This window comes from Geospiza fortis, unplaced genomic scaffold, assembly GCF_000277835.1.
Source record: "Geospiza fortis unplaced genomic scaffold, GeoFor_1.0 scaffold81, whole genome shotgun sequence".
In the NCBI taxonomy this organism is placed as follows: Eukaryota; Metazoa; Chordata; class Aves; order Passeriformes; family Thraupidae; genus Geospiza; species Geospiza fortis.
In genome coordinates, this window is record NW_005054318.1 from 6197337 (window position 1) to 6215878 (window position 18542).

The 18542-nt window shown below is 41.9% G+C and overlaps 2 protein-coding genes across 2 annotated transcripts in view; one reads left to right on the plus strand and one right to left on the minus strand.

The window, feature by feature from the left end:
* Positions 1-237: 237 nt before the first annotated feature.
* On the plus strand, positions 238-13348 carry PDIA6 (protein disulfide isomerase family A member 6). The gene is made up of 12 exons (XM_005420290.3): positions 238-416; positions 1231-1288; positions 1927-2053; positions 2549-2655; positions 4022-4155; positions 4570-4684; positions 5561-5701; positions 6892-6976; positions 7073-7145; positions 8150-8308; positions 10901-10997; positions 11734-13348. Exons 1-12 carry the CDS (start codon positions 253-255, stop codon positions 11800-11802), a joined length of 1329 nt encoding a protein of 442 aa, XP_005420347.1. The 5' UTR covers positions 238-252; the 3' UTR covers positions 11803-13348.
* Positions 13349-13510: 162 nt separating this feature from the next.
* ATP6V1C2 (ATPase H+ transporting V1 subunit C2) overlaps positions 13511-18542 on the minus strand; it is an 18926-nt gene continuing 13894 nt past the window's right edge. The window contains exons 6-12 of the mRNA XM_005420291.2: positions 18024-18122; positions 16926-16994; positions 15911-16003; positions 15408-15501; positions 15001-15098; positions 14449-14578; positions 13511-13640 (exon numbers count right to left, since the gene is read on the minus strand). Of these exons, the coding sequence (XP_005420348.1) occupies positions 13545-13640; positions 14449-14578; positions 15001-15098; positions 15408-15501; positions 15911-16003; positions 16926-16994; positions 18024-18122 (679 nt within the window). The 3' untranslated portion in view covers positions 13511-13544. The remainder of the gene's footprint in view (positions 13641-14448; positions 14579-15000; positions 15099-15407; positions 15502-15910; positions 16004-16925; positions 16995-18023; positions 18123-18542) is intronic.

Genomic DNA, 18542 nt, shown 5'->3' on the forward strand with positions numbered 1-18542 from the left:
TTTGACACAAATTTCTCTGGAGAGCCACAGCAGGAGTGGTGTAACTCCAGCTAGCTTTAGGCACAGACCTTCTTTTACATGATCCTGTGGAATCATGTTTTAAGCAAGGAGGGAGAGCATCTATCTTGCCTTAACTTCCTTTTTTCATCTGGTCTAACTGGAATCCCTTCCCACCACTGCTGATTTGCAAAGAATGGGGAGATGATTTAGCCATGGCAACAGGGGAGTCGTAAACGTTCAACAGGACTGCTGATGTCTTTGCTTTTCGTTGTAGGCACAGTGAGCTGCACTTTGTTCCTGGCAGTTAACAGTTTATATTCGGCCAGTGATGATGTGATAGAGCTCACACCAGCTAACTTCAACAAGGAGGTCATTCAGAGCGAGAGCCTGTGGCTCGTGGAGTTCTATGCCCCATGGTAAGAACTGCAGCTGTGTACTTGCTTGCTCGTATGACAGAGAAGCAGCACAGGAATCTGCTGCTGATAGCTCAAGGTTTCATTCAATTGTTGGCATCGCAGTTGTCAGTTTGATGGCCTCATGACTAGCAAAATAGCTGTACTTGGGATTCCTGCTTTAAATTATATTCATGGGGGAAAAAGGCAGGAATTGGCATTTCAAGTTTGCAAATAGAGCCTGGTAGCAAAACTTATGCCATTTTTCTGCTTGATTTATTCTGGTTAAATTAGTATTAAAAATGACTGATTAAAGTGCAGTAGGTAAGTGAGAAAGTCCCTCACTTCTGTGTTTCTGAGCCTAATTCTGGTGTGAAGGCACAGATCTGAATTCACACTTCAAATTTCCAATTTCCATTTAAAAATACTGGCTTTATGCATCTCAATTTAGCATCCCTCTTCGTCTTCTTTCTGCTCAGGTCCAGAGTATGGAGTCCCTATTCCATTTTAATTCTGGTGATACATATATTGCATTTTTGTACAAATCTCCTGTGATATTGCCATCCTAAGCTCCACATCCTGGAGAAAATGGCCTTTTGTTGTGACAGCTTGACCCTGGACCAAGAGGTTTAGGGGAAGCCTTGCTGTGCCTCTTGTAGTGTTGCTGCAGTCTATGTGGAGGTTTTTCTTCAGAAGCCTGAGTGATAATTTGATCTTGTGGCCCAGGCTCTTTTCCTCTTCATGAGTAAATCCTCAATCTCCTACAGTTTGCTGTGACTGTGAAATAGTTGTCAGATCTGAATTACATTCACCATTTTTTGTTTGTTTTTTCTAAAAGGTGTGGTCACTGTCAAAGGCTAACTCCTGAGTGGAAGAAAGCAGCAACAGCTTTGAAAGTAAGTTTAGCCTTTTGGATGTGCTTGTGGAAGTGTATTGAAGAGAGTTTGGCTGTTTGACATCTGGATTGGGAATATGGAGGGGTTTCGTCCTTACAACTATTATCACTTTAATCATACTTGTCTAGCCAGAAAAGTGTTATTCGGGCACCTGAAAACTCGGAATTTTTGTTTGGTTTGGTTTGTTGTATCCTTTTTAAAAGAAGCCATTAAATTGTTGAGGAAGAAAGTCAGTTCTGTCCCTGTGAATTCTCATTACTATTCTTGAGGACTGAAAACAGTTTTATAAGCCATTGGTGTTGACTGTTTTTTTAATTACAGAAAAATTAGTCATGTTGTGATTAGCTGAACTCTTGCCTATGTTAAATATATATATTCTCCTTGTTAGAAAACCAAACAAAAAAACCCAACTAAATAATAGCCCAAACAATTTAAAATTTATTTTGTCATGCTGAAGAAAGAAGTGGACATTTATAGTGTTCTGTAGTTTAATGCTTGTGGGGTAAAATACCTCTCTTCTGTTGCAGTCCTAGTACCTGCCCCTCCCTCTTCCCGCCTTCCCTTGTTCCCCCAGCAGGAAAAAGGTGTTAAATTGCTGTAGAGGTCTTGGGTGTCATTTTTTGGTTTTTTTTCTGCAGGGTGTAGTGAAAGTGGGTGCAGTAGATGCAGATAAGCATCAGTCCTTGGGTGGACAGTATGGAGTCAGAGGGTTTCCAACTATCAAGATATTTGGAGCCAACAAAAACAAAGCAGAGGATTATCAGGGTAAATGTGATGAATTTTTAGATATTGCATGCCTAAAACCTTCCCTAAATGCAGTAATCATGGTAGCTGTTAATGCTGTGTTGAGTGGTTTTTCCCTCCTGTCTAGTGCTTGTAGTAATGGAGAGACAGATGTGGAAGTGGTTTGACCAAACTCTGTATGTCTTAGAATTGATTAAAAAAACAGTCCCACCTGCAGTTCATAGTTGTTGAAGCTTGATAGGGAGTTTCAAGGAATTATTCCTTTCTTCCTGTTTATTTGGAGCTTGCCATAGAGTCACTCCTCATAAGAAAAGCCAAGTAATGAAAAGGTGAAGTCTGTCTTGCTGCTTGTGTTTAAGTCAGATGTCCCACCACTAGTACTGTATCACTCATAGCCTAGTCCTGCTTTTCCTGAAAGATCATTAGGGTGACAGAGGATTAAGTTTGTAATTAAGTTAGGAGCATACCTTAAACTGGCCTTTTGATGGTTTGATCATTTATTTTGCTGCACTGCAGGTGGCAGGACGAGCGACGCTATCGTTGATGCTGCTCTAAGTGCTCTTCGGTCCCTGGTGAAAGAACGTCTTAGTGGCAGAAGTGGAGGATACAGTTCTGGAAGACAGGTATTTGAGGGAATGTGTGTTTGTTTTTCAGCTGGAGAGCTGTCTTGTACAGGACATCAAAGCTCCTAACTCAGTCACAGAATTGGGAGATGTCTGGAGTTTATTCCAGTCCAGGTGCCCAGCCCAGTGCAGGGCTAGCTGGAGCAGATTGCTCAGTCTCTGTCTCCTAAAGTTGTGTCTCCAAGAACTGAGACTCTAAATGGACTGCGTTCTCTGGGCTACCTCTTCCAGTATTTGACTGTTCACAGTAGAAATCTTTCCTCTTATGTTTTAGGTTACAGAATCATAGAATGATATTTCTTATATTTCAACTTTGTCACTTTTGTCTCCTCTTGCAGCAAAGAGCCTGCCTTTGTTTTCTTTACTGTCCTGCACCCTCTCATCACATGTCAGATGCTCAAAGCCCTTAATCAGCTCTGACCATTGGCTGGACTTGCTCCAGTGTGTGCATGCCTGTTCTGTGAGGGAGCCTAGAACTAGACACAGCACTCCAGGTGTTTCACGTTGTGCTGAGCAGAACATTGCCTCCTCAGACCTTCTGGCAACTCTCTGCCCAGTGCAGCTCAGGAGGCTGTTGACCACCTTTGCCACAGGATGGCAGTGCTGGCTCATGTTCAGCTTGCCCACCAGGACACTCGGGTTCCTCTTTGAAAAGTTACTTTCCAGCTAGTCAGTTCTCAGTGTGTACTCATATAGGGGGCTGTTACTCTCTGGGTGCATCTCCCTTTGAACTTTGGGGTTCCTGTTAGCCCCATTTTCCAGGTGGTTCAGGTACCATTTGCCTAATCCTAATCTAAATTAGGCAGATTAAGTTTTTTTAACTTGGTAGTGTTTTTCTGAAGTTGGTTTGCTGGATTTCTTCCTGAAGGTAAATTGAAAAGCTTCCTGCTCCTAGTGCTATTTCTGAGTTGTGGTGCAAATACATTCTGACATCCTCGGGGCGGGCCACATAGAAGATCTGGGTGGACTGTGCCCTGTAGTGTGTATCACACTCCCACTTGTTTGTTTTGCTTGGAAACCAGCACTTGGTTCCAGATGGAGTTGGGCGTTGGAGAGCACTTTATTCATGGACAGATCAGTGCATGAAGAACTGAAAAAGTGTTCCTCCATCTTCTTGGTAGTCTGCTTGACCTGATTTCTCTTTTTTCAAGAGAAGATTCATTTGCTGTGTCTTGAAAATGCTGTGGGGAGTAGGCTGTGTGTACTGTCAGTTCTAAAAAAGGAAAGTTGTATGACCTTACACTGCCTGTTTTGTATCTTGCTCAAACAAAGATCATTTGGTTCAATGTGACACACACAGGAGTTGGCCTGTGTGGGAGACCAGTTTTGGTTACTTCTTATGTGAGGGTCTGTTTGTTTCTTACAGAGCCGGGAGAGCGGAGGTGGAGATAAGAAGGATGTCATTGAGTTGACTGATGACAGCTTTGATAAGAATGTCATAAATAGCGACGATGTATGGATGGTGGAGTTTTATGCCCCATGGTGTGGGCACTGCAAAAAGTAAATGAGGTTTTATTTTAACAGTTCAGTTCCTGTTAGTGCCTGTTTTGTGTAACACCCTTAATCCCCTAAAAGAGACCTTGCATCTCTGGTATACCAGAAGTGAGGTTTTTTTGTAAGGTGATCTAACAAAAATTTGTGGGCTTCTGATTAGGGCCCCTTCGTGCTGCTCTGGCTGCACTCCTCCTTAGCAGTAAAATTCCCAGTTATCAGTAGAAATAAGATCTGGAAGTTATATTAAACTTTTAATTCCTTCCAATGAAGGACATCAGTCTTGTTTGGATAACCCTCTTAGGTGTCATTCTCAGCAAGAGACTTTTTTTCTTCACTAAAACATTCTACATAATGTTGAAGTGTGGTATGCTTTTGCTAGCTCTGAGAGACCTTAGGACACTTGTACTCTCTGTTTTTCAGCCTGGAGCCAGAATGGGCAGCTGCTGCCACTGAGGTGAAGGAACAAACAAAAGGAAAAGTAAAGCTGGCTGCGGTAGATGCAACAGTCAATCAGATGCTGGCAGGCCGATATGGGGTGAGTGTGCTCTGCAGTGGTTACAATTTCCTTTCCATCTCTACCAAATCAGATTTCTCTTCAATCCTTACTGAACCGTTCCTTAGTCTGGTACTGCTTAAATGTTTTGTGCCAAAAATAAGTGACACATTCAGTTTGTTTCCCACAAATAATTGATGAATGTGAGTAGCAACATAAATAAATGGAGAAAGAGGAAAAGAATTATTCTGGATGTTGCTGAGGAGAAAGGCTATTTATTTCCATAACATCTTGTATACCTTTATCATCTGGAGTGAGAGGTCTCTTTCTTGAGACTGTAGGCTGGTTGGGCATCTCTGGAACCCTTGGAGCCTTTTATCAGGGATCACTCTGACAGCATCAGCTGCCCAGATCAGGTGTGTTGCTCACCAAAAGAGAGTGGATACTCTTGAATTTTTAGTACAGTCTGTGGAGCTTACAGTGTGCTGCATAGTTTCCCTCTAAGTGTACATGGCTGACAACGTAGAGGGAGCGCTGAGCAAGATTTACTGGAAGTGTAGCCAAAGGAGCTTAAGGTCCACTTACTGCCATGAGGCCCAGTGTTGTCCACCCCCAGACAAATCAGGAAATTAATGTTTAATAAATACCAACATAAAGATAGTCCTCATGGTGCTTAAACCTGCAGTGCTGGTTCATCAGGCCAAAACCCCAAACATTATTGTACATTCACCTTGTTTTGAATTGTTGCAAAGGTAGGAAGCTACAAAATTCAAGTTGAGTCAGAACATGTGAGACTCGATACACAAAGATGTTGAATCTCCTCCCTTGCTCTTAGTCTAGAGGACATCAGACAAGCAGATAACTTCTACCATAAATATTAAGGTTTATTTGAGCTGATGGTTTAAACTTGTCTTGCAGATTCGTGGATTTCCCACCATTAAAATCTTCCAGAAAGGAGAAGACCCTGTTGATTATGATGGTGGGAGAACTAGATCTGACATTATTGCTCGTGCTCTGGATCTGTTTTCTGATAATGCACCACCACCTGAGCTCCTGGAGGTACCTATACATCATTTTCTCAAATTTCTTTTCCATCATACTCTTGGCAGCAGTTTTTACTGGTCTATATGAACTCTAAATAAAACTGCCTAAGTGTGGTGCTTCTGCACTGTTTTGCCCCAGAAAGTAAAGGATGACAAGCTTTGAGTAACAAAAAGCTGAATGCTCATTTCTGCCATGCAGTCTGGAAGATGGTCAGAATTCATACAGCGAAGGCATTGACAGGATGGTGCCAGGGTGTCTGAATCTGCTCTTGAGGAATGAGTGAAAAAGTTGAGTTCTGTTCCCCATCTCTTTTCTTAAAATAAAAGGGCAGGGCCTTGCCATTTGCAAGCTGTCCATTAGGAGATGCATGATGAGTAGTTTTGCTTGTTGTCCAAAAAACTCCACCCTCTGTCAGGTGACTTCTTTTTTCAGCTTGCTGTTGGTAGGTTTGAAATGGTGATCACTTGTCTCCAAAGTGAGGTGCACACAAGACAGTCCATTGGGATGCAGGAAGGAAAAAAAGAAATATCTGTACTATTAGTAAAGATATTTTTATATGGTGCTTATTTAATCTTTCTTACCCTTCTTAATTTTTTATTTTGTATGCATTCTAATATTAATACATCAATACATGTTGATGTATGTGTATATGCATACAATTGATTTATATATATCAGAGGCTGCATGCTTAGAAATTTATTTACTGGTAGGATGCACAAAGGTTGGAGACCACTGTTGTAGGTCACTGGATCAATTCCTTTTTGAGATAGATCCCACAAAAACAGTGTTGCTGTTACTGTTGCTTGAAAATCCTCATCCACAGCAAAAGCTGCCTCTGCTGGCTCTCCTTGTGCTCACAGGCATTTACATGGTCCTGGGGGTGCTCTTTCCAGCCTTGGGCAAGAACAGTGATTTTGAGCAAGAAGTTACATCTGACTGTGCCTTCTGTAAGCCTTTATGGTACTGCAGTTTCTTGTTCCTGCAAGTCTCAACAGAAGACTTTGTGAACTCTTTGTAAATTACTCTTGTGCTGGGGGACCAGTGAAGTAGAAGAGACTTGTAAGCTTTTGTGTCAAGTTGTTTCAATGCTTACTGCTCTGCAGGATGGAGTTATTAGGCTGTTGGAGGGAAGTACAGTCGCAACTGAAGAACCAGATCTTACTGTCATTGACTTTGTGTGCTGACTTTGTGCTCCTTTCTTCTAGATAATTAGTGAGGATGTTCTGAAGAGTACCTGTGATGCTCATCAGCTCTGCATCATTTCTGTCTTGCCTCATATTCTTGACACAGGTACACATACAAGCAAGCAGACTTCTGTATGAATTTGTCACTTATAGCATGTATTGGACAAGTATTTTAACTTGTCCAATTCTGTTTAACAAACAGGAGCTTCAGGAAGAAATTCTTACCTGGATGTCATGTTAAAAATGGCTGAAAAATACAAAAAGAAAATGTGGGGGTAAGTGTTATTGTCCACTGTCATCTTGGAAAAGATGTGATCATTTCTGGGGGTAAATGGGATAAAATTTGTATGATAGTTGTTCAGGCTACAGAAAGGGTTGTTCCTTGTTCAGGGTAGCATATCTTGGTATTTCACAAATTACTGGAGAAGGGAATGCTGTGACTTTAAAATAGCCCTTTTTTAAAATTTCATTCACCTCTCAAATTCTGCATTTACAAGTGATATCTAAGCATTAATGAAATTAAGCATCTTTTACTCTTGTCCTGAATACTCAAGTATTTTAGGGAGGTTTCTTTTACCGTCTTTTGCTGGTTGGTCAGTGTGCCAGTGTGACTGTTGAATTCTCAAAGAGCCAAGTAAATTGCAGGTTATTAACATGTTTCATGCTCTCAAAGAAACAGGCCAGCAGGCTGTGCCTTTACTCCTCCTTCTCTTAGGTGCAGTTTAGAATCTCTGGGACTTCTCAGGAAATGAGAGCTGTTTGTCACACTGACTGCTGTGAAGAGGAGCAAAATGGCATGAAAGCCTGGGGGAAAATGCTGAGATTGGCTCATTCCAGAGGTTCCTCAGGGGTCTTGCTAAGATGAGAGGAACGGAGACTGAGCATCCTTAGCTAGAAATCCTCCATAGTGATATTTGGGCAGGACCTTGTAATCTTTAGATCTGTAACTTAAGTACTTTTAAACCTTCCTCTTAATACTAGCTAAAGTGTAGGTGTGTGTCCACATTGCTAACATAGTTTTTCCCCAGCCCACTGTTTAGTGGCTGTTCTTACCCAGCTGTTGGTGGCTGTGTGGGTGGGCCTAGAGGTGCTGCTGAGAGGGGGCTTTCTTCTGTTGCAAGGTTCAGGATCAGGACTTTCCTTTTCTCTGCTGACTTTGAAAGTGTCAAGGGCAATACAGACCCCTGCTTGAACTCTACAGGGTTGCAGGATACGTGATTTGAAAATTATTGTGGTGCCTATCCTCATTATTAATTTTCTATTTCATCTTTTCCTCAAGGTGGCTGTGGACAGAAGCTGGTGCTCAATCAGATCTTGAGAGCTCTCTGGGGATTGGAGGCTTTGGGTATCCAGCAATGGCAGCTGTTAATGCTCGGAAGATGAAATTTGCCCTTCTGAAAGGATCATTCAGTGAGCAAGGGATTAATGAGTTTCTCAGGTATGAAATCTTTAAGTGACTTAAATCTTTCTGTACCTAGGGCTATGATTCTTTAGACTACAAGCAGACTCTCCTCCATCACACAAGACTTGCATGGTTAAGAGAATTAAGATGAAAATTCTGTGGAGTCAGGGAATGGTTTCAATGGCAATTGCAATAAAGCAGTCATTACCTTTTTGTGGTGTGCAGAATTAAGTTGGCCATTTAGACTTAAATAGGTAGTTTTAGTACAATATTTGAAAACAGAAGTAGACTTTGATGTTGAAAAATTCTGTTTCTCTTAAGAAATAACTTACTAATGAATTCCATTTAATTCCGATGGTGCATTCTGGTTAGTCATTAGTAATTGGAAAGTCCCCAGTTTGGGAATCACAGTGGGTGCTGTTGAAGTTCTTGAGGTTGTATATGTTGCTGTTCATCTTTCTGATTCGGTTTGGTCCTGTCTTCCCCCTCCCAACTTTCCATTCTCCTGGCACTTGATAAATTGATTGGGAGAGTTGTTTCAACTCCATCCAAAAAGTCAATAACTCACTGCTTAGCACAAGTCCTGTTGTACTGCCTCTTGTGTAGCTGGACAGGAGCCAGTGCTGAGAAGAGTGGAATAGGGAAAGGAAGTAAAGAGGATGACAGAAGGTGGCAGCAGCACTGAAACAGAGCAGCTAAACTTAAACTGTTACTTTAGTGTGGTCAAAGTGAAGTGGGAACTCTGCTTCCACATTGTCCTGGTTTATGGCAGATTTGGGAGAAGAATCCTAAAGGGGTTCTTTTAGAAAGTAAATTTAAGCAGCCTCTCCCCCAACTGGTTTGGGAGAAGATTTCCTTGGAAAAAAACTCTTTTATTTAACAGGCAAAGCGTTTACCAGCACAAAAAAAACAAATGAACCGTATTTAACAATAAAACCTCTTGCTGCTCTGAAGAGATGACTAACTCAAAGTCCCCTTTGTAGCTTGCAGTTCTGCTCACTCAGTCTCTTATCAGTCCCTCCAGCGCTAGAAATGCCACGGCCCAGGCCCAGCCTGGTGGGCCACAGATGTGAGCTGCCAGTGCTCTTCTGGGCTTTCAGTCCAGAGCAGGTTTAAACAGTTCCAAAAAAAAAGAAAAACCACAGTCCAGGGAACTTTTCTGCCTTAGCTAGCTAAAAACTAAAAGCAAAGGAACGCGCTCTCCCGCCGTCTGTCTGTGCTGCAGACAACACTGTTCAGGAGAAGGATGTGGGGGACTAAGTGCAGTGTCTGATAAAAAACTGTGCGCTTCTTCTCTCTCTCCATTTGCTCTTGGAACCACTTTTAAAGGTGCAAAACTTATTTCTGGCCTAAACAGACAAATGGGGATAGAAGCATTATGAAGTCACCTCAGGGCACACATAAAGGACCAGCTGCCGTAAATTACGCAAGAGCCTCTGAGACCTTACATTAGAAGTGTTGTTTCCATGTTTGTCCTTGAAGAATGGCAGAAACAGCAAGAATTGCAAAAGCAAATGCAACAGCCTCTCCCCACCTTCCGTAAGAAGCACATTAATTGAATGCAGTTCCTACTGGATTAATGGAATCAGTGCTACATTCTTACCTGTGAAAGTGATCAGACTTTCTTCTTAATGCCAAAAAAAAGGAACATTCTTAGGGCATCAAGTTAGGATACAGATGCAAGAAGAGAAATACCAGATGGTTTGTACTAATGTACATGAAAGTGTCTGCCTTTGTGAAACATAGCAAATTTTCTTAGTCTATAAAGTCCATCTTAGTGAGGCCTCTCCTGGGTGAGGCTGGATGGTGCTTCAAGGACACAACAGCCAATTTAACAGCTTATATTGCATTAGGTAATTGATTTGGTATTGTCTTGTCATGCAGCACTGCTTGCTAGAATAGTCTCTTCCTGCCACTTCAGCTCAGCTATGCTGCCTAGAGAAAGCTGTATAATCATAGCTGGTGTGGCTGGCCATTCATTCAGCTCCTGTAGGCAGCTTCTGCAATCTAATAAGCAGTCTCAGCAATGTTGACTACAAGTAAGGAAATTGACACTGTGAAGAGCAGAAAAATTATGAATTCCATTTGGGGAGGAATGCTAATTCAGTCTTACTTGCATCTGAAAGATCAAAGGAATTAGCTCCTCAGGATTTTAATGCTGGGCTCTTTGAGCAAGCCTAACTAGCAAGCTCAGGATGCAGTGTCTCAAACAAAGCTGGTTACCTGAAACCCTTTGGAACCCATGGAGGCTGTCTCCAGTAAAGAAAATCACTGATGATTTCCACTAACACTTGCAGGTGACTTCCAGAACTAGAATTACAGGCTCCCCTTGGAGTTACTTTAAGTGATAAACTGTTAAAAGAGGCTGCATTGATCTGATTTTTACACTGCTGAAATATGAAATAGTGTATCTCACAGATGTCTTTGAATCCAGTTGTAAATTTTCAATGCTGCTTTAAGGGCTTTGTCATTTTCTGCTTCTTGAAGTTTTTGCATCCATACAGTTTAGATCTACTTAAAGAGATGAAATCTTGAACTCGTATTCCTCTTATCTGAAGCAGGCTCTGTTCCAGGGGGATGGAAGTTGGAGGAATTTCTTTAATTTAACTTCTACTTGTTTTTTGTCAGGGAACTCTCCGTTGGTCGTGGTTCTACAGCACCAGTGGGTGGTGGAGCTTTCCCCAAAATTCATTCAGTTGAACCTTGGGATGGCAAAGATGGTGAGGTAAGAGATACTCCATTTCTGAAAGTGCTCAGCAATGGTGTTCAGAAGTGACAGGATAGAGTAACTAACACCTGTCAGTGTGAAAGTTCCTGTTCTAACAAGATTGTGGCAACTTGTGTTGATGGTTTCCTCTTATCTTAATCTTGCCAGCAGAGCAAATGGTATATTGATCATCTGACATTGCAGACCAAATGTTCCTCCTACTGTTAGGATGTGATCTGAAAGCTGGATCACTTAAGGCAGAAATGTATTACCACTGCTGACTAAGGGAGATGGTAGTGCATGCATTCAAGACCCCCAGTGTTGTGGAGTTCTGAATATGCTGACCTTGCCATCAAGGTTTTAATGCCAGAAAGCTTGTTAGGTAAAGCCTGTGTAATAAATAACATGGTGACCAAGTCTGCCTTCTTAAGGTTCAACATTGCTGTAAAAACCAAAGTTACTGCAGTCCTTTGATCTACTTCAGATAGATAAAAACACAGAATAGGGTAGTGGTTTTGTTACATAGTTTATTTGTATAGCCTTCATCCAGGAGTATTTTGATTAGTGAAAAAACAACCTCCTAGTCTAAACTCTGATCGCTTGTCCTGTGCTTAGTGCACTTGGAGTTTTGTGAATGAAAGAGATGACAGGAGAGAGCTTTACTCTCAGGATGAAGTAAGGATCTTTCCATCTCAGGGATCTCCTGGCATTAAGCACTTCTAAACTTGTACTCAAAACCTTCCCTTTTTAACAGCTTCCAGTTGAAGATGACATTGATCTCAGTGATGTGGATCTGGATGACTTGGGTAAAGATGAGCTGTGAGATCTTCAGGAAACTTCTTTTCTTGGGAGAGCCTGTGCAGCAGTTTGCAGCCTGGATCACAATCAGACAGATATTTCAGTGGCCTTTTTCTGGAGAAGTAGCACATGACACACTGTGCTATTGGATGCACTGCAGCAGTGGACTGTACGCATCTCAAGAAAACATTGCAGAAATTCTATGAATTGTCATAACCAGTAAACTTGATTGTATTCTGTGTAACAAATATTTTGAGGACAACATGGATATTTCTTTGGAACATCTTGGGTTTTATTTTGTTGATAATGTGCTGTTTGAGTGTTACTGGAGGCTGTTAGTGTAACCAATTTTAACTGTAATTTTTTTCATGGAGGTGGAACCTGCTCGGCTTCTGTTTCAATTAAAGAATAAAATATTTTTTGACACACAGTGTTAGTCTTGTATAGAGTAAGAAAGGTGCACGTAGTACAAGCAGTCCCATTTTGGATGACTCTTTAAAGTGAACTTTAGAATAGAGAGGCTTGTGCATAGGAGAGTCCTAAACCATCTCCTTGCTGTGAGATCTTGACAGTTTGGCCTAAAGCTTGATAAGATGGACAATCTTAGTTTAAATGCTCTTCAGTCTTCCTTTTCCTATTCCTTCTCAGGGGCTTTCTCTTCCTTTGTGCCAGGCTTCATAAGATCATTAAAACAATGGAAGTGGGATTGCTGCTGCAATGAGAGATGCTGGGAGCTGTCAGTCTTTCCCCTGGATTAGTGATGAAGCTAATCTGTGTTTTAGGGCGTAAGGATTTCCAGGTGCTAACAGAAAACCACCCTGGTGCTGTCTCCAGCAAATAAAGTAATATTTCTTCGCTTCCCATCTGGCATTGTTTTGATCTGAAATTGCTATTTCCTTTGGAAGGGGAATCAGGACTGTGAATAGGGATATTTACTGCTGCTTTTTTTAATAAAAAAACTATTATTTTATTGCTCTCCATGTCTTGTATATTAGTGTCTAGTGAAGTGACCCTGATGTGATCAGCTTGTTTATAAATAAGGAATGAAAGAGCTGAAAGATTCCCCTTCTTTCAAGGAAATAACATAATGTGGATATTTGTCATCTGGTGTCTGTAAGAGATTGCCCGTAGCTCATCCCCGTGAAAGGCAGTGTCAGAACCATGGGCAGCCAGCAGTAACTGCTGATTCCATGCAGGAGATGTGCTCCAACTCTTAAATCATCCCAGCAGATGAGCTGTAATGGAACTGTTCTAACTGAAATATCTTTGCAAAAACTAAACTCATGAGTACTTGGGACTGTAAGTCATATTATGATAAGTTCCACAGCACTTCTGAGGATCTTTTCTCTTAGGCTTTTGGGTTTTTTGGTTAAATTAAAGGAACTTTGGGCTTTGCTCTGATGCTTTCAACTTTTTCTGTTTGGATTTTTTTAAGTTTGCTTTGTTAGAAAAAGAGGACTGTAAACACCTAGTAGATCCATTAGCCACCATATTTTTTAAATTGTTTTATTTCAAGTCCAGTAGATATTCCATCTTTGTAATTTACCAAAAAAATAAATACTATCATAGTACTTCTGCCTCTGAAATATGTTTTTGTAAAACTATGAATAAGAGATAACTTTTACTGTAGTCTCTGTAAAAATTACTAGAAGTCTAGGAAGATCATCCTGCTACAGTATTTGCATTTTGACTTTCAGCAGCTAAAGATTGTCTTACAGTAACATAACAGTCTTGAAAATTAATAGATGAAGCTTGAGCAATTCTTCTTTAACTGCAGTCAAGAAGACTGAGGTCAATCTTGAAATAGACATAAGGATAGTATTCTTGATTGCTCAGTTGTAACCCAGGGATGTCCATGCCAGGCTGCAAAAGGAAGTAATGGCTTTAGTACCAGTACACCTGCACAGTTCCAAGCTCCAGGGGATTGCTTTTGTGATCCTTTCCCACAGGTGCAATGGAGCTTTGTATGTGCCATGCTTAAGGTGGGGAATTCACCACTGAGAATCTGCTCGGCTTCTTGTTTCAGGTTGTCTAATGTAATTAGCATTGAGAATTCATGCCTGTGCTGTTATGAACTTATAGCATTTTTGTGTGCTTCAGCTCTACAGCAACTCATCTCTGTCCTCCCTTCTTGCAGTGGGACCCGTGCTTGCTGATTTTAGACTGTTTTGAAGGCCTCCTAGATCATTTATTGCTTTAGCCTAAATTGTTTTGAATTGTAATTCAGGATATGGAGAAGGAGAAAGCAAGTACTGCTGCTTGTTGAAGGCCTAGTTATTTATAAATGACAGCCTTTTACAGGGGACAGACGTGTGAGAGTCCTAGGTTTTAGTTCTAATGAATTTTTCTTGCTTGTGTTGATCTGAATGTTTATAGTAGATTTTAAGCTTCCTATGTAGAGGAACAGCCATAATTGAGCAAACCTATTTTGATCTGGTAGCTGTAAACATCAGATACTTCAACAGAAAATATAAGCAATCTCTCTGCATCTGCATCATAATCTGAGCCTACCCTAATCCAGTTTGTAACCAGCTGGTATTAGAGCTGCATCCAGGACTCCTATCATTGCAGGATGTGAGCAGATGCATGCTCTAACCCCAGGACAGTGGAAGTGTTCATTCAGCTAAGCTGAGAGAAGCTACAGCATGTGCATTGCAGTCCAAATACATACGTCCATTATACTTGCTGCTGCAACTTCATCCAGGTGTTTGAAGACTAGGTTCAGGACGTCTCTCAGGCGCTTGACAGACTTCCTGTTTGGCTGCAGCAGCATCGCTTGGAAATTCACAGGGAGGCCATACCTTGGAACACAAGATACCCGATCATCTGCTGGGAAGGGCCACAGCTGTCTGCTCGTGCCCTTCTCCCTCCTCAGCCTCCAGGCATGCCCACTGGTGGTGTGTTGCAGAAACAATGCTGCCTCCTTATTGGAAAGCATTTTCTTTTTGAAGCCAAAAGTCAACTAAACAGTGTCTTTCTGTTTTCCCATTTGCTGTAATCACCCCCAAAAAATTGTTTGTCGACAGATTCATATGTCACTTTTTTTTGTGGACACCTATATTGTCTGCTGTGAGCTTCTGGAATGGAGTGTTTAAGGCACACACCTCGAGCAAGACAAAACAAGGTGTGTAAGGGTTCCTTCCACAAAGGAACTGCACCAGGAAGAGAGCTGTACATTTTGACTTCCCCCGGGAATCTCTGCCTGCACTCTGTGTGTACTCACCTCAGGACAGATTCAACAAAAACTCTCAAGGCTTTCACATGAATCCAAGCCACAAATGCTTCACTGAAGTTCACCTTCAGCCAGCGCAGTAAGGGGCCCTGTGAGACCAGAACAGTGCTGTGATCCCCTCGCTGAGTGAAGCAGCTCCATAGCCAGCACTGCCGCTGAGGCCATCATGGGCTGCTGGGATGCTTCCCAGGCAGCCTGACAGTGGCTCCCAGTCTGTCAGAAATTCAAGTGACCTTGGCCAAATCATTATTATTCTTCCCATGCCTCAGTTTTATGGGCTAAATGGAGCTCACCAGAGACAGTGGGAACCATAAAGCCATTTCTGAGAAAGGTGTTTAGGCATCCTGGTAGCGAAGGCTGCCACTATGTGGGCCACCAACTCACAAGGTGCTACTTACGTATTGTTGTTTCTTGTCAGAAGCTAATTTCATCAGCTCTTCCTTTTCACATTTCAGTTCCTTCTCATCATAATAAAATTCTCGAACCATGAACCTACAATTGAATGACATTTGCTCTCACAAGCCTTAGTCCAGGCAATATGAAACTCATTTCTTTTTTCCGAGGAGAAGCAAGTATGGGAAGTTGCTAGCCACTTAAGCCATTTAACAAGTTAAAATATGGGGAGGGTAGGAGTTGAAATCACCCCCAGAAAGCCAGCAGAATGAGAGCAGAAAGGGCAATTCCAGGATCTGTAACTTGGAGCTTAAAGAACAGGATCACTCATTCTGCTACCACAGCTCCTTCCCACCCTGCCTTCTCAATGGCTTTAGGACCAACAGAAACATAAGCAGTCAAGAAGTCCTAAAACCAGTGATGGATTCAGCATGCTGCACACACAACAAGCCTCACCTGATCCTCATCTCTTGCTAGCCTGCCCTGCCCAGCAGTCAGGGCTTCTTACCTGTTCTCCCTGGCTTTAGCCTTAAAGTCTTCCATCACTTTTCTAAACAGGGTCACAGTGAAGAGTCCTCCCTCTGCATCCTCAGCAATCATTCTGTGGAAGGGAAATCCACTGCTGTGATTTGACATGGCAAATCCCTCATGCCTTTTTTACCTACCTCATCTTCCCCTTTTTAAATTCTTTCTATTTTCATTTATGATACTGAACAACACCCTGCTTTTTCAAAACCACTGTGACAGAAATAGGGAACAACGACTTGCACTGGCTACTCTATCTCAGTGTAAAACTCAATTGGTTTAGTTCCTGAGCCCACTGAATACACACACATTCTGCCTGCCTGATTTTTCTGTGTTTCCTGGTAACATTCCCCCACCTTTACATGCACTTGTGTTTTTGTGACAGGCAGTAGACAAGACAGCTTGCTTCTTTCTCTATGCTTTCCACCTCCTGCATTTCAGGTAATACCATGGTCAGCTCTTGTGCCCTGGACTGGATCTCATAGTCTGCATGAGCTGAGCAATGGAATATTTAAGTCCTAGGAAAGATTTTTTTACCCGAGGTGAAAGGATGAGTTCATATGGCTTTTGCTAGTTCAAATGACAGTATGCTGAATTATTCTATGCTACAACAGGAAGCAATTAAAAATGCAGATTTAGTGTTTTATCTTTTTATAAAGTACTTTCCATAAAGCTCTATATGATTGCATATGTCTGAACTATACCTCAATTAATGTAATAAATTGCCTGTTTTACACAAAAACAAGCAACGGTCTGGTTGAAAGTAAAAAGAAATAGATTACTGGAAAAGAGAAGCTAATTGTAAAAAAAACTGACCTTTTTTTCTTTCATCTGTACTTTCCTTCAACAAACTAATTTCTATTTGAATTGCAAATACATTAATGTGGAGCCTATGCATTTAGACTAGTGATTTCCTCTAGGATCCACCAGTTTGAGGGGCTGAAACAAGACAGGGATCTCTGAAACAAACACAGAGCTTAATTTGGAATTTCACTTACTTGGTGGAGCGAGGTACTACCATATCTGAGAGTGATTCATAGGTCTTCTGCCACTGTACATAGCTTGACCTTTGAGCAACATAAAATAAAGCACAGTAAATAAATACTATATACTGGAAAGCAAATGTTGATATATGTAGTTAACTATGCTAATAACTTAGGGTAGAAGGGTTGAACTCTTTGTGCTTGCTTATGTCATTAAAATACATTAAGCCTCTCCTATCCTTTCCTCTCCTAGTCACCAGCTGAGGAGATGCTTCCCTCAATGCTACGGCCTCAGTCTTCACTTTGCATCTTGGCTTGAGGAAGGGTCAGTATCAGGAAACTGATGGTGGAAAGAACGTGGCAAATACTTCCAGGCTGCCACACAGTGTCCCATGCTCCAGGACCCCTGCACAAGCTGCTCTGGTCCATGGGTAGGTGTGCTACATCTATGTGCAATCCCAGAGCTGATCTGGTGCTAGACTGCACTCATGGTGAATGCCAGCCCTGTGAGAAAGGGAACAAGGGTATGGTAGGAGTTTGCAAAGAGAGAAGTCTCTTTTTAGTGTGAATAAACTCACATAATGAAGTCAACAAACTTAGATAGCTTTTTGCAACCTGTTTCTCAGAGACAGAAGAGTGATGGTGCTGTATGTGTTGGGACAGGGCTATACGGAGAGGAAAAGTTTTGTGTAGGGCTCTGAGAACATGGTGCAACTTCCCCATTGTTAGCAGTCATCCTATGTATGGCCACTTACAAAGGCATGGCCAGCAGAGAGAGATTGTGAGTTGAACAGGTCTAATTCCTTTTAGAGACTGGCTATGCTGCAGTCAAAATCTGGTTTTCTTTTAGCTCATACTATTCCTATCAGGAGACTGAGAACCCACTCGTAACCATGAAGAACTCTCAGGCCAATTGTCCTGCTCCAGCTTTGGCACAGTCTTTATCTCCCTCTTTTGTGCTAGCACCACTCTTGGCAGAAATTGTTCTTTCTTCTTTGCTAAAGGCTCCACCTGTGTCCCAGCAGGGCACTCATGAGCTGCCCCAACCTGACCAGGTGTTACCTGGTTGTGGTGCTTAGGCCTGGGACTCAGTGCCACCCACTGCTGCCTTACTTTGGCACCACGACGAGCAGCGTGATAAGATACTCGGAATTGAGAACAAAGTCTTCTTTGTGCACAATGTCTGCCAGGGTCCGGGTCAGCAGATTTCCCCTACGGTGAAGAAGACAAAGTAAAAATAACAGTAGCAGGAACTCAGCAGTGGAACATTGGAGGCATTGTGCTCTGGGTGGAGATGTTAATCTATACTGGGGGAGAAGAAGGCCCAGAAGGAGGTGGCTAAAGGATACAGCTACACTTCTTAAATGGCTGTTTCGTTATTTTTACTGCAACTAAAAAAATCAAAAAGTAACTAATACTAAAGAACACAATATTGGTGTCTAGCAAGAGTCCAGTTTATGCCCTTTATGTAAAATAACACCATTCTGCTGCTATTGTTTTTACAGTAAGGGTGTAAATACTTGGGAAGTGCACATCTGATCCCAGTCATCACAGCATCTTGTGGGAGCACCTGCTCCCTCAGGAAGCCTGTTGAGCTGCTTGTGATGGTGCTGCAGGCAGAGCCAGCCAGGA